This window comes from Aspergillus uvarum (assembly GCF_003184745.1).
Source record: "Aspergillus uvarum CBS 121591 unplaced genomic scaffold BO82scaffold_25, whole genome shotgun sequence".
NCBI lineage: Eukaryota > Fungi > Ascomycota > Eurotiomycetes > Eurotiales > Aspergillaceae > Aspergillus > Aspergillus uvarum.
In genome coordinates, this window is record NW_020291322.1 from 115,575 (window position 1) to 129,568 (window position 13,994).

The 13,994-nt window shown below is 54.1% G+C and overlaps 4 protein-coding genes across 4 annotated transcripts; 1 reads left to right on the plus strand and 3 right to left on the minus strand.

Moving 5' to 3' along the window:
- Positions 1 to 293: 293 nt before the first annotated feature.
- On the minus strand, positions 294 to 1,525 carry BO82DRAFT_71198 (putative Hsc70 cochaperone (SGT)). The gene has a single exon (XM_025641485.1). It carries the CDS (start codon positions 1,404 to 1,406, stop codon positions 747 to 749), a length of 660 nt encoding a protein of 219 aa, XP_025492162.1. The 5' UTR covers positions 1,407 to 1,525; the 3' UTR covers positions 294 to 746.
- A 490-nt stretch (positions 1,526 to 2,015) lies between these two features.
- Positions 2,016 to 5,622, plus strand: BO82DRAFT_309620 (RIC1 family protein). Its single transcript, XM_025632358.1, has 5 exons — positions 2,016 to 2,433; positions 2,493 to 3,884; positions 3,935 to 4,202; positions 4,253 to 4,725; positions 4,776 to 5,622. The coding sequence occupies exons 1-5, from the start codon at positions 2,170 to 2,172 to the stop codon at positions 5,523 to 5,525; spliced, it is 3,147 nt and encodes a 1,048-aa protein (XP_025492163.1). The 5' UTR covers positions 2,016 to 2,169; the 3' UTR covers positions 5,526 to 5,622.
- A 175-nt stretch (positions 5,623 to 5,797) lies between these two features.
- BO82DRAFT_374347 (GTP-binding protein YchF) lies at positions 5,798 to 9,098 on the minus strand (the record flags this gene model as incomplete). The annotated part of the gene is made up of 6 exons (XM_025637418.1): positions 5,798 to 6,188; positions 6,265 to 6,405; position 6,668; positions 7,446 to 7,980; positions 8,217 to 8,774; positions 9,024 to 9,098. 6 exons carry the CDS (start codon positions 9,096 to 9,098, stop codon positions 5,798 to 5,800), a joined length of 1,701 nt encoding a protein of 566 aa, XP_025492164.1.
- Positions 9,099 to 9,757: 659 nt separating this feature from the next.
- hir1 (putative histone transcription regulator Hir1) lies at positions 9,758 to 13,824 on the minus strand. Its single transcript, XM_025632359.1, has 5 exons — positions 13,496 to 13,824; positions 13,288 to 13,362; positions 12,971 to 13,192; positions 10,137 to 12,893; positions 9,758 to 10,072 (listed from the first exon to the last, which is right to left on the minus strand). The coding sequence occupies exons 1-5, from the start codon at positions 13,530 to 13,532 to the stop codon at positions 9,975 to 9,977; spliced, it is 3,189 nt and encodes a 1,062-aa protein (XP_025492165.1). The 5' UTR covers positions 13,533 to 13,824; the 3' UTR covers positions 9,758 to 9,974.
- Positions 13,825 to 13,994: the final 170 nt, after the last annotated feature.

A 13,994-nucleotide genomic window follows, 5' to 3' on the forward strand; every position in this document is an offset into this window, starting at 1 on the left:
AACTGGCGCTTCATGAACTGCAACTACCTGTGAAAGTAACTTGATTAATCACGCACAAATTTCCCCTTCCGTTGGCCAATTCGTTTCAGGAAAGATGCTGGCGAGCTTGTTATCTCTGGATTCGGGGGTTGTCGTCTCAGAGAGACCTTGATCGGGCACAAGAGGCCCGGTTTACTTGTTCCCTTCCGGCGTTTCGGGGCGTCCCGTGTTGTGTTTGGCAAAATCCTCCTCCACTCATCTGATGATTTTTTTTTTTTTTTTTTTGCATCTGCGTCAGTACTTAGCTCAGTTCCTTTTATCCTTTACACGTTTCAGCTGGAGGACCGCCTCTTCAGGATGAAGATCTTACAAAAGCTCTTGCGGCAAAATTTGGGGCTTGATGCCCTAACGGCCTGGGCCTACAAGTCGAGGTTCATCGAAGAGTTTGTGAATATAATGTGAAAAATATACTACACTTCTTAGTCAAAAAGTGTGCGTGTCGCGCATCAGTCTCTATTTTCCTTCTCGAGTTCAGAAAGGTCCTCAAGCTTGGTACAAAACAAGGAAGCTAAATGCAGCCAACGAGCTTAGTGAAGATAAAGGGAAATATTCTTTCGCAAGTGATAGAAATAAAAAAGTTGCACGGGCATCAGACGATATTTTAGTCATTACTGGCCTCCCCGTCCAGCACCGCCGCCCATCATGTTCCGGGCCCTAATAACGCAGCATTAGTATCTATCTAATTTGAGCAATAATTGGGAGAGAACCTACATATCGGCAATGCTTGGGTCACTCATCAAAGAAGACATGTCGGGCATGCCACCTCCGCGGCCAAAGTTCTCAGCCATCTGTCTGAGCTGGGGGTTGCTCATGAGGTTGTTGAGCGCATCGGGGTTGCTCATCAAGTTCTGGGCCATGCTGGCGAACATGGGGTTGCTCATGATAGAGCTAAGATCGGGCATACCGCCACCACCACCACCACCGCCGCCGCCTCCTAGCATGCTAGCGAGGGAAGAGAGATCGGGCATACCGCCGGCACCGCGAGACGCGCCAGCGGCATCATCCACGGCGTCAGAGGGGGGCTCCGCACCGCGCTTCGACTCCTCGATCTTTCTCTTGGTGGTCTCCAGACCCCGCTTCATGGCCTCGCTGCCACCGTTACCCTCGGCCTCGATGCCCTTCTCGTAGGCCTCGAGGGCACCGTGGTAGTCGGCCAGGTCGAAACGAGCCAGACCCAGACGGCTCCAGGCCTTGGAGTACTTGGGGTCGACGGCGGTGGCAAGCTCCGCGTCCTCGACCGCCTTCTCGTGTTGTCCGGCGGCGGAGTAGGCAGCGGCCCGGTTGGAGAGGTAGATAGGGTTCGAGGGGGCGATGGCCAGAGCCTGGGTGTACAAGTCGATCGCACCGCTGTAGTCCTTGCGCGCCATGGCAGCGTTTCCTTCCGACTTCAGCTTGTCGGATTCCGGGGTGGGAGCGCCGCTCTGGGGCTTCTCCTCCGTCGCAGCACCGCCGGCAGCGGGCTTGTTCCGCAGCTTCTCATAAACGCTGTAAATGCTGGCTAGAGACTGTCCACCAAGAGCATCCTTAACAGCCGCCTCGTCGGAGGGGTCAACCTTGAACGTATCCGCGATGCAGGACTGGGCGATCTCGATGGATTCGGCGTCATCAGCACCGAGAGTGCCATCCTTCAAGCTGGCACCTAGGAAGTCGATGATAGCAAGCGCCAAGCGCTTCTTGGACTCGGTAGGAGCCTAGATGATAAGACACGTCAGAAACTAGTCCGGGGAGAAAGTGTATGCCGATTTAACACTAAAGGAGCCCACCTACCATGATGTGAGCAAATTGGGTTCAATGCGAAAGGGGGAGAGATTATCTTGCTGGCCAAAAGAGTCGGCGGGGAGGCGGAATTTAGGATGCGGGGGCTCTTAGTCTTGTTTGGTTTGTTTGCTCCGGGAGCTTCCCTGCACGTGATAGCCCCCGTGCTCTCGGCTGCCATCCAGCTCATATTAACTTCCGGTACTCCAATCCATCAAATCTACAGCGCAGTCGGGACAATTATTTGAACGGACATGGTCGGCAGATACGGGGGAATCTCTGTCTCGAGTCCGGCAATCTGATGTTTTAGCGTGAACCAAAGATGACTCGATGTGAAGCTGCTCTACTCCGTGACTCTCGCGCCTGCACCGAGCCATGTACTGGCCCTATGGAGTCCCCCGGGTCTATGCGATCAATGGCCCTGGAATACCGGTTCTCACATCTGACGATGACGAATCCCTGAGCTACGATAGCCCTACGGCGCAGGAGGAGGCACTGAACACTGAAAATGCCCGTGATAAACCGGTCATTGCAGAGACGGCGTGGGCTGACGAGCCTCTTGCCGGCCTTTGTGTCTCTCGGAGTGGTTATATGTTTGCGACGATGACCAAGTCATCGATCGCTCTCTGGCAGACAAGAGTAAGTGAAGCCATCGCTGATGTTGTTGGGTAAAGCGCGCATGCTGACGGCTGAAATAGCCCACCGCCGTTGTTGCTGCCGTTGCTCGGTCCGTCTCGTCGCTAGAGAACTATGGTCCCAATGTGGCCCTCTTGATGCATCCCGACTCGAATATACTTGTTGCTCAGACGCTGACCGGATATCTTCTTACCTATACCATCTCTGTCAGCCCTAACACCCGTGTATATCAACAATTCTTTGATCAATCTACGTCGACTTCTACCCGCCGCCAGACGCTCGCTCGGTTAGCCGCGGAGGAAGAGGCTACTGGCGTTCGAGATGTCAGCATTCGATTCCGAATGGCTATCAAGATAGAGTCGGGGATTGCCAAGGCTCTCGCACTTGATAATGAGCTCGTTGTCGCGACTGTCAAGCCTGCGGCCATCCAATGCATTCGTTGGAACCCGGATGCGGACGGTTCGCAAACCAAGTCGGAACTCCTTAGTCGGATCCTGGGGGTTTCGAAGCGCACATCAATTACAGACATGGTGTATGATCGTGCTATCAACCTGTTGATTTGGGTCACCAACGAGGGGCAGGCGTATGCCGTGCAGCGAGCCGCAGAAGACTCGGATGACTCCAAGAAGTTGTTCCAAGGCCATTGCTTCCACGACCCCAAGGATGATGGCGAGAGAGCTGTCAAGGTTGTAGTCAATGCACGATTTTCTCTTCTCACAGTGAGCTGCGCCAACGGAGAGATTCTAGTTTACACAGCCAAGGACTACCTGGGCAATGTTCCTCTATCGCACAAACTACAGCTCCCAGCTTCGCCAAACACGACGGGCAGTGTCACATTTATGAGCTATTCGCCAGACGGGTACTGCCTGTTTGCCGGGTATGAGCATGGTTGGACAACATGGAGCGTTTTTGGAAAGTCGGGGGAGAGTAGCTTTGCGGCGGACCGATCTCTTGCTAATTCAAACGGCGAAAACTGGGTGACTGGAACCTCTCATGGTTGTTGGATCGGTGGAGGGTCAGAAGTCATACTTACAGGCCAGAACGACCGTCGCTTGTGGATTCTGGAGACAGCACGGAGCGCTTTGACAGGCTGTTATTCGTCTGCGAACCTGGCTAGAGGACTGCTGCAAACTGGAACCGAGGTTATCCTCTACCGTGGTCATGATCTACCAGATCTCATGACCATCTCGGGGAAGGACTCGCTGTGGCATCATGCTCAATATCCTCCGAGTTACCTTCACTCACAGTGGCCGATTCGCTCTAGTGTTGTCTCACAGGATGGAAGATATGTTGCTATTGCGGGCAGACGAGGGCTGGCACACTACAGTGTCAACAGCGGCCGTTGGAAAGTGTTTGAGGATCCCAAAATTGAGAATTCCTTCGCGGTACGCGGGGGCATGTGCTGGTACGGACACATTCTGATCGCCGCCATTGACAATGATGGATCTTACGAGGTAAGTGTGCCATCGATGTCTGACCGTGGCTATACTGATCGACTGCGAAGTTGCGGTTGTACTCGCGGGAAATGCCTCTCAACAATCAATCTATCTTACATATTGAATACCTACCGTCGCCGGTAGTCTTTGTCGGAGCATCAGGCGAGGACTCGCTGCTCGTTTATACGTACGACAATATTCTTTATCACTATATCATCAATTCAGCTCACTCCCGAATAACGTTGGTGCCCGTTGGGCAGATTGCATTTCATGGGATTGTGCGCGCGCCAACCAGGGTCCGGGCAATCAGTTGGATTTTGCCCGAAGACCAAATGCGTAAGTGTGCCAGCACCCTGCGACAGCCAGATCTAATAAAAAGCAAACAGGGAACGGCGACCCTTCCCAAGATGTCAAAGTGGCATCTGTGCTTCTTTTGGTTGATGGCAACTTGGTCCTGCTGCAGCCATCCTTCTCGGAGACTGGCGATTTGAAATACGACATGCGGGTGGTATCCCACGACGTCGAATACTATATCCTGATGCGAGATCAGTTATCATTCAACTTTGCGCCTGTCGACGAGTCGCTTCCGGCTAGTCCATCAGCTGAAATGGCCTTGAGTATGTACCGCGGTGACTTTTCGTTGAGGGACTCGCTATGGACATTTTGTGGGAAAGAGCTCCTTGCCTGGGGTGATGTGCAGGATGTTCTCCAGCGGGAAGATGTAGTCAGACCGCTGGAGGTCCCGCTGGACTTTTATCCGCTGTCTGTTCTCCTGAACAAGGGCATCGTGCTGGGTGTGGAAGCCGAGATGACCCAGCGACGCGATGTCACCTTCTCCGTGCTGAAGTTCGCCATTCGAGTGAGTATCTACCGCAAAGATCGACGCCGGTGCAGCACTAACTCCAATAGACACACCTTTTCCTGCCGTACTTCCTTCAGCACAGTCTGACACAGCGCGACATGCCTGCAGCGCTGTCGTTGTGCCAGCACTTCTCCCACCTATCCTACTTTCCGCACGCCCTCGAGATCCTCCTTCACCACGTCTTGGACGATGAGGTCGACAACCAGAGCCGAGACAGCAAGGTCGACGACCCCTCCCTGAGACGCGAGCCCCTGCTGCCGATCGTCATCTCCTTTTTACAAGCATCTCTACCCACCAAGGTGTACCTGGACGTGGTGGTCCAATGCACGCGCAAGACGGAGTTGCGCTCCTGGCGCACCCTGTTCACCTACCTCCCGTCGCCGAAAGACCTCTTCGAGCAGGCCCTCAAGCTCGGGTCCCTCAAGACCGCCGTGGGCTATCTGCTGGTGCTGCAAGCCTTCGAGGATGATGCGGACGACCACGACGCCCCGATCGAGGACTACGTGGTCCGGCTGATGTACCTGGCGTCGAAGAAGAGCGACTGGGACCTGTGTGCGGAGCTGGCGAGATTCCTGATCGCCCTCGACGGAACGGGGGAGATGTTGCAGCGGGCGGTGACCCGCGCGGGGCTAAGGGATGGCGGGCTCCAGCTGTCCGGGGCGGGGATGGGGATGGGGATGGGGATGAACGGGTCCAGCACGAGTGTGAAGGGGCTGGGACTGGCGATGCGGACGCCGTCGTGGTCCTCGCTGTCGCCGACGTCGCCGCTGTCCCCGCGGCCTCCCGAACTGGAATGATTTGTGTCTCGTCCGGTGTAGACGTAAAGTAGAATCTCGGAGAAATATGTATATACGAGTTTTTCCCTCTCTCTCAATCCCATGACCATAAACCCCGAAACGGAAAAAGAAAATCCAATGCATCCATTTAGCTGCAAAGCAATGGTATCAAGAATAAAGCGTGCACTCATCTTCGACATAAACAGAACCCAGCCCAGCCGCAAGCCTACTACACACCAAAAAAGCCCTCCTCCCCATTCCCCACCTCCAATAAGACAAAAAAAAAACGTAGTTTAATCCAAAGTCATCCTCCAAAGCCCATCCCCCAAATAATGGCCCTCATCCAAAACGACCCCCTTCCCCTTGGCCTTAATCTCCTCGGTGCCGACCTTCAACACGCCCACCAGACAAACCGTCTCCTTCCCCTCGGCCTTAACCGCCACGACCTGGCCCGCCTCCACCGCATGCTCTGTATCAGGCAACTTGCCGCCCGGGGACGTCAACCCGGGGGCCATGAGCGCCGCGCCCGAGAGCACGAAGCGGATGGCGCCGCGGTCGATCTGCACCGTGGGCAGGGCGTCCGGGTAGGCGTGCAGGAGTTTCAGGTGCGGGATGGGCGGGCCGTCGAGCGGCTGGAAGAAGAGCGGGGTGGAGTCGATGCTGTAGAGGGTTGCTCTTTCGGGACTGTGCAGATGCAGTTTTTCCAATTAGCTATCGGATCTCGAGAGAACCCCGGGCGGGGGGGCGGGGGGCGACCTACAGCTTCACGGCATCCAGCTGGGCTTTCTTGGGTAGGACCTCCTCGATGTACGGCTCGAAGCCCGGGTAGGTCTCCAGGAAGCGTTGGCGCAGGGCGCGCTGCACGCTGGATTTGACTTTCGAGCGGTTGCTCGGGGGGATCCTGGCACCATCGGAAAACAATCAGCTTGGGCTTTACACAACGGAACATAGAAGGGTTGCTGGTGGGAGGGGAATAATCGACAGTTTAAGGGAATGGACTGAGCAAAATTGTAAATAGTTTGGGAAAGGAAGTGTAGGCGGGGTAAGAATGATTCCCTTGAGGGGCAGGTTTCTGTGGTTCTCGTGATGGCATGCGGGAAATTGATGTTGAGAATGAGACCATGCCAGAAATATCTCTCTCCAGTCACCGCCACAAAACTCACTCTTTCTTGAACATGGTGTCTAATGCTGTGGATATCGGAACCGGTTGTTGGGAGCGCGGCGGATGGCATTATCTGCAAGATGGGCGTTGCGGGGAAGGCGACGGGTCACGTGCTTCATACTCTTTCCCATTCTCTGTTCCCAGCTCGACAAGCTCACACGCATGTCGATGGACCATCATTCAACTATGTCGGACTACTGCTGCTTCCTATTGTTCCCGTTGATCTACATCTACCCGGGCAAGTTAAGTTACGACTGAGGGTGCTTGGGTCCACGAATGGGCACCGTTTTCCTTCCAGCTCGTCGTACCCCATTATCTTCGTTGATTGTACCTTTGACTGAATCATCATGTATGAACTTGTCAAGAGCCAATTCAGAGGTCATTTACCAAAGGAGAGGACGAGAAACAGCGTTGGCTGTACTGAAGACATCACGACAACAGTAACAAGGCAACAATGCAGAAGGCAATTAGCTGCACTGTATAGGAGCACACCGTAAGTAGCTCTGACGAGTACTACTGGCCAGTGACGCAACCAGCAATCAGTACAAAACCGCGTCCGGAATCGTGTAGGACCTCAGTGAATAGTTTCTGGCGCAGGTGCGCTTCAAGAAATGTGAGATGCTTTTAATACAGTCCCTGTAGCAGATCGACCCCCAAGGTAGCGCCTTTTCTACGCACACAAGTTACTCGGTTTCAGAGATTGATAATTCATAACAATTTCATTTTTAATTGCTACAAGTCATTTTCATCCAACGACTACATCTAGCTGCGAGCAGCACCGGCCTTGATCAGCAGGATGTCACCGTCCTCGACGACGTAATCCTTGCCCTTGGTCATGATCTTACCGGCGGCCTTGACGGCGCCTTCGTCGCCGTACTCACGGAGGACAGCGTAGTTGTACACGATGGCCTGGATGAAGGTCTTCTCGAAGTCGGTGTGGATGACACCGGCCGCGGCAGGGGCCTTGATACCCTTGCGGATGGTCCATTGACGGACCTCGTCGGTACCAGTGGTGAAGAAACTGGCCAAGTTCAACGACTGACGCATGGTGGTGATCACCTTGGGCAGAGCGGACTTGGTGTTCAGGCTCTTGCACTCCTCGAGGGCGGCAGCCTCGTCCTCGAACCGGGTCAGGCGCTCCTCGAAGGAGACGGAGATGGGGATCAGAGGGTCACCGGTGGAGTTGGTCTTAATCCAGTCGAACACCTTAGGCAGATACTTGTTCTTCTGGCGGATGTAGTCCTTCTCGCTCAGGTTGACCAGGTAGACAACGGGCTTAGCCGTCAACAACATGAGAGGGTTGATAGTCTCGACCTATTAGAGCGACACTGATTAGGACTCCATTTCCATCACGCGATATTCGGTATGAACAGCGATAGAAAGTAAAATATCAGATAGGATTTTATCTCAAGGTGGCCTCTGCGTTGTAAATAAAATGAGGCCACTCGACGAGCTGGGTTATATTCGAGCGATGCTCTTATTCATCATAATAGTGGGGTAGAAGGGCTGGGAAAAAAAAAAGCAAAAGAAGGGGGAAAGTATAAACGTACCTCCTTAGGGCCCCAATCACCCTTGCGGACATCCTTGCCCTCGCGCAGCCACTCGAGGACCTTGGCAACAGTGCCCTCTTCCTCACGCAGCTTCTTCATCTCCAGACTCTGACCACCACGCTTGGTCTGCTTCTGGAGAGCCTCGAGCGCCTTCTCGACGAACTCGATATCCTTGACACGCAGCTCCTCGCTGATGATGTTCAAGTCACGAACGGGATCAACGTCACCCTCAACGTGGATAATCTCAGCATCGTCGAAGCAACGCACGACCTGGAAGATGGCATCGACAGCACGGATGTGAGACAAGAAGGAGTTACCGAGACCAGCACCAGTCGAGGCACCGCGGGTCAGACCGGCGATATCATACACGGTCAAGTTGGCAGGCACCACGGACTTGGGCTTGTAGTGCTCGCACAGCCAGTCGAAGCGGTCATCGGGGACAATGACACGAGCTTCTTCGGGGTCGATGGTGGCATAGGGGAAGTTGGCGGGGTTACCCAGCGTAGACTTCGTGATAGCCTGGAAGAGCGTGGACTTGCCGACGTTGGCGAGACCAACCTAGAAAGATGTTAAACCATCTTCGTGTTCCTTGATTCCGACCAGGGAATTGTGTGGGAATTATGGTGTTGAGGGGGGAAGAAGAAGAGAAGAGATTTTTTTCATGCAGGGGAAGCGAGGTTAAATAGGGTAAGAAAGGGGAACGGATAAAAAATTCGGAAGGCTGGGAGGGGCAGCAGCCAGCAGAACGGGCAGGGAAAAAAAAAAGAAAAGAGGGAAAATTAGTCGGTGGGGTCAATGCTCACATACGATACCACTCTTCAGGTTATTTCCTGGGCGGCCCAGAAGGACCTTCTCTTGCACAACAGCCTTCTTGGGGGGCATTTTGGAGGATTTCTTCTTCTTGCTGGAATAGGACCGGCGGGAGAGGAAGGAGAGCGGGGAGGAGAAAGAGGGGGAGAAAGCAGAGGTAGAAGAGGAGGAAGAGAAGGAGGGGTTAAGGAAGAGAGATTGAGATTGGATCAGGCGCGAGGCCAAAGCAGGACCAGCTGCGGAGCGATGGAAGCGGAATGAAAGTAACAGCAGGTGGCCCGGCTGTGAAAGAGACGTGATGACGGTGCCCACCAGCAATGCTGTGGGCAGAAATTGCGAAGGGAGGGATGGGTTTAGGATTGGAAACTTGAAAGATATTTTACAGGCCCAATGGGTTTCCCAATTCAAGTGAAGGTGATCGGAATGGTGAATGGTTAAGCTGAACAAAGCAACGCAGCAACAAACTGGAACAAAGTATGACGCTTGCTTCTCTTCTCATGTTCTGTGCGGTGGAGAAGAGACGCCCAGTTCCATTTTTTCGCAGCTCACCGCCCACATGACTCGCCGGCCCTGTAAGCCCGGTATCATCACCGTCATGTCGTTCCCATGGTTGATCCCCATGGTTGACAGTACAGTACACTCTACAGAAGCACTGCAGCATCGCGTACTCATTCAGAGCACGTAGCTGTAGCAGCAGCGGTACCTGATTGCAATAAACACCTCTGACCATGGTCAAGATTACCTTCAATATAGTACATAATACCGCAAGCGCGGTCCGCATGATGCTTAAAGAAAATAAGGAAATGAAAGAAAAAGAACCCCTCCCTCAAACCCATGCATGCATACATCCATCCGTCCCCCGATCGGTATGGAGTGAGTTTGACTACGCAACGCCACCAGAACGCCAAACGCAGATCATCGGTTTGAAGCGGCAGCAAGGAAAGAAGTCTACGTCTCCATGGCATCGCCCACCTCCGATTCGTTGTCCACCATCCCCAGCAGTTTCGCATATGGCACCGTCACCCGCTGGAGATCCCGATGTTTGCCTAGAAAGTGACCTGGTTAGCAAGGAACAACAAACGTAGTGCAAACAGAGAAGGTAGAACCTACCGAGCGACAATATAACTTCCTTGAGCAACACTTCCCGTGGCCAGCCACAGAGCGTCTCGGAGCTCTCGCGCCAATTCCGATCCTCTTGCTCATTGTCCTGCAGACGACGAACGCTACCCGTGTCATCCTCCTCAAACAGACCACCAATCAGGCCTTTGAGGAGCTCTTCCACCTTCATCTTCAGTCCTTCCGCACCTAGACGCTTGGCATACATCGAAAGGTAGAGACGGAATTCATCCTTGGCTCCCAAAGAGAGAGCGGCAGCCACGCGATTCTCCAAGTGAGCGATGGATACGCTGGACTCAAAGCCTTCGTAGCCCTCGCGTGAAAGTAGGACCTTGATCAGCCGCTGCAGGAAGTACGCGCGACCCCGCAGCAATGTCTCGTTGGTTGTATTGCGTTCCAAGAACGGTACAATGCCGGCGGACACGGCTGCCTTGGCTGCCTTATCCTGCTGCACATCGGCCGCTTGAAGGTTGCCCACAGGTGCATCCGTGGTGTTCCAATACTGGCTGCCGACGGCCCACCAGCTCTCGGAAATCCGCTGCCATGTGTACATGGACGGGGAATAGGAGTACCCCTCACCATTTGTCAATGCGACCACTATCCGGCCTTCGGAGTTGATTCGAGCATTGGTGATTGCGGGAGCAGTCGTAGGCTGAGTGCCCAATGTGTGAATGGCCGCATCGAGCACCGGTTGCAGGGAGATGGGCGGATGGGGCGAGGAGAGGTGCTTCACATTCCAGACGTAGCACATACCCACAGCTGTGATGCAGAGAATCCAAGGACCATTACACTCGAGAATCACTGGTTGTGCTTCCAGCACCAGCGCACTGACTAAGCGACGTCCAGCTGGAGTCCAAATGTACACAGACCCCTCCTCACAGGCTGCAGCCCACATGCTCTGATTACCTGTCACCAGCAAAACAGGGCGCGGGAGGTAATCCTGCCACAAGGGCTGTTCGCCACGGAACAAGGTGAGTCGAACGGGTTCTCGGTCAACGACCCGTCCAGTCAAGCTTGCCGGGGACGGGTTACGGGCTTCGAAGATAACATCAACTCGTGATTTGCTAGACTCGCTGGATGTGCCCGGAGGCTCCGTGGGTTTGCCTGTAGGGTCGATAGCCCGTAGGATGTGACTTCGAATCTTGGGAACAGCCAGCCGGAGCTGGCTAATGGCCATGCAAGGATTCGTGACTGCAGGCCGTATATACTCTGGCGTTTGTTGCTGGCCTTCTGGTGCGGGCTGGGACTGCGCAGGTAGCAAGCCGTCGGCCGTGTGGGCAAGAATCGGGGTCGCCCCGTTCTGGCTCGCCAAAGCCACACGCTTCTCGACATGCCCATCATCGTCACCCTCAAGTTGAGCGAGCTTGCGCTTGTTTCCAAGAATCATCGCTGGGAGCCCGCCCTTGGGTAGCCCGTCGAAAGGCTTCGAGAGATCAATAATCGATTGCGGGGTATCAGCCTTGACTTGACTGCTGACTGACGCCATTAGTCGAGACTGAGGGAGTGATGACTCGGCAGCGCCAGCTCCAGACACTAAAAGAGGAGCTATCCGCTTTCTTCCGTCCTTCGTATATGTGGGACGCTGCTTCAACCTCTCGAGTTTTGCCTGGTAAGGGTCAGGCTTCTCCGGCTCCGGTGCCGTTGTTGTCGTTGCTGTACCATTGGGCTGGGCTTTTTGGGCATCTGATGCGGGTGATGGAGCAGAAGTTGTAGTGACGCCATTCGACTGTGCTGGCACTGGTTTACCATTGGCCGTGGCCTCGGCTGTTGTGTGGTCGTCGCCCATCAGAGCCCCCATGCGACCTTCGACGCCTTTGATTTCTCCAGCCTTGCTCTTCTCCTCCAGTAGTAGACCATCCGTAGTCTCTGCAATCCCCGCGCCTCGACGATTAGTGCCGAACTTTGTAAGCGACTTCTCGTTCTCTTCCATTTCCATTGTATATCCGAGATCGCCATCTTCAAACCGAACCATAAGAATCGTACCGTCGAGCGCGGTTGCGTAGAGACACTTTCCGTCCGGACTCCAGGCCAAATCAGATATCGACTTTGCAGCTAGCTCTTGCGCAACCACAATCGGTCTGGGATTGCTAGTAATCCAAATACTAAGGGATTTATCCCCTCCTGCGCAAGCAATAACGGTAACGGCGTTGTGCACCGCATGACCTTGAGTATCCACGGCTTGCTTGTTGATTGGCTCCGGAGAGTACAGTCGCGGGGAGAAAGCGCACACTTCAACAGGAGCTTCGTGCCCAATGAGGTTGATGTCACCGTCCCATGTCCCCCGATTGATGATCGCGACAGAGCTCACGGGGCCGTTGACCGCATTCGCGGCCGCGATATGCATACCATCTGGCGACCACGAGCAACGACGGAAATATGCGGTGAGGGGCGAATTCGAGAAGGGTGCAGTAATGGTCTGTTCGAGAATAAAGTTGTTCATTTGGTCATGGGCGGTGGAATTAGGAGCAGGCGACGTGAATCGGAAAATGCGAACCGTGCGATCGTCGCTCGCCGTAGCGAAGTATTTGTTTGCAGGGTCGAAGGTGATCCCCTTGACATGGCTCTGGTGGATAGACAGGGTCTTGAGCTTCTCGAATGTGTGTCCCGACCATACCACGACCTTGGAATCCAAGCCAACGGAGACCAGAATGGAAGAATCGTACGACCAGCCTAGATCTTGAACGTCGTTGTCGTGGCCGATTAATCTTCGAATGGTGCGCCAATTCTCCACAGGGGGTGCCTCGTTTGAGCCTAGAAATCGTAGCACGAGCCCATTAGCCAGCGTTCGTTCAGCCGAACCACATTATCGCGGACATCCTGGTACCCACCGAACGTTGACGCATGAGATGGAGGGTTGGCATCCAGTGTGTATATGCACACAATCTTGTCATCTGCCCCCGACGCCAAGTATTTCCCGTTGGGCGAAAATCGGACCGTGTGAATCGTGCCGGAGTGATTGCTCATGGAAGCCAGCTGCTTCGGCTTACTGGCATACTGCGGGTCCTCTGTATTGCAAATCGCTTCCGTAGACCAGATCCGAACATAACCATCTGAGAAGCGCGAAGGGAAACATTCCCAGTTAGCGCTCATCCCATCAAACCACGAGTGCACCTATGTCCGGGGGGCGGGATTGCCCATCACTGACCTCCAGCCGCTGTGACCAAGCGAGATCCATCGGGAGATACATCGCAACTGTATACTTCAAAATCCTTTCTCTCGCCTGTAAAGAATATCCAAGAAGGAAGACAGTTAGCTTAAGCCGATTCGAGAGACACCGACCGCGCCAGCACATATGAAGGGAGAATGATTCTGCCCAGCAAATTCGTTTGACGACAGAAGGTCTCGAAACATACCCCCATGTGTCAGCCAGACTGGCTTTATAATATGCATCGCAGTAGCTTATCGCTTTGTTGCTCTAGTCGCGGGGAAGGGAATGAAAAGAAAGGCAGCTCGCCTAACGTTGGTTGTTGGCGAGGTCCGTGTTCGGAGCTGATCACAGGCAAGTAGACGTGGATGAAGGACTGCTTAGATGGAGCATCGCAAAGCAATCTTGTACCCGGCTCATCGGACCATGGGCCTGTCAGTCCGCAGCTGTGAGTAGACGAGGATGAGTTGGAGGTTGTGGTGAAGACCACTGGGTCTGATCGTCGTTAGGGGAGGGGGAGAGGAGGAGGATTTGGCGGAGTGAACGCGGACCTTGGTCCGATGAAAGCGCGCTCGTTTCTACTCAAAAGTCGCGATCTCCAGAATGGGCGGCGCGGGAGGCGGTGGCCCGAGCTCCTTCCTGCCCATATCTGTAACGGTCTGAATTGTAGCAGCTGCCAGAATTGCGCAACTTGTCAAGTCGAAACA

Coding starts and splice junctions, on each gene's coding strand:
- hir1 (XM_025632359.1), bottom strand. CDS start 13,532: ATGCATATTATAAAGCCAGTCTGGCTGACACATGGGG. Junction 13,363..13,495: donor AGTCTGGCTGACACATGGGG/GTATGTTTCGAG, acceptor TATTCTTTACAG/GCGAGAGAAAGGATTTTGAA. Junction 12,894..12,970: donor ATCTCATGCGTCAACGTTCG/GTGGGTACCAGG, acceptor TACGATTTCTAG/GCTCAAACGAGGCACCCCCT.
- BO82DRAFT_71198 (XM_025641485.1), bottom strand. CDS start 1,406: ATGGCGCGCAAGGACTACAGCGGTGCGATCGACTTGTACACCCAGGCT.
- BO82DRAFT_309620 (XM_025632358.1), top strand. CDS start 2,170: ATGTACTGGCCCTATGGAGTCCCCCGGGTCTATGCGATCAATGGCCCT. Junction 2,434..2,492: donor TCGCTCTCTGGCAGACAAGA/GTAAGTGAAGCC, acceptor CGGCTGAAATAG/CCCACCGCCGTTGTTGCTGC. Junction 4,726..4,775: donor TGCTGAAGTTCGCCATTCGA/GTGAGTATCTAC, acceptor TAACTCCAATAG/ACACACCTTTTCCTGCCGTA.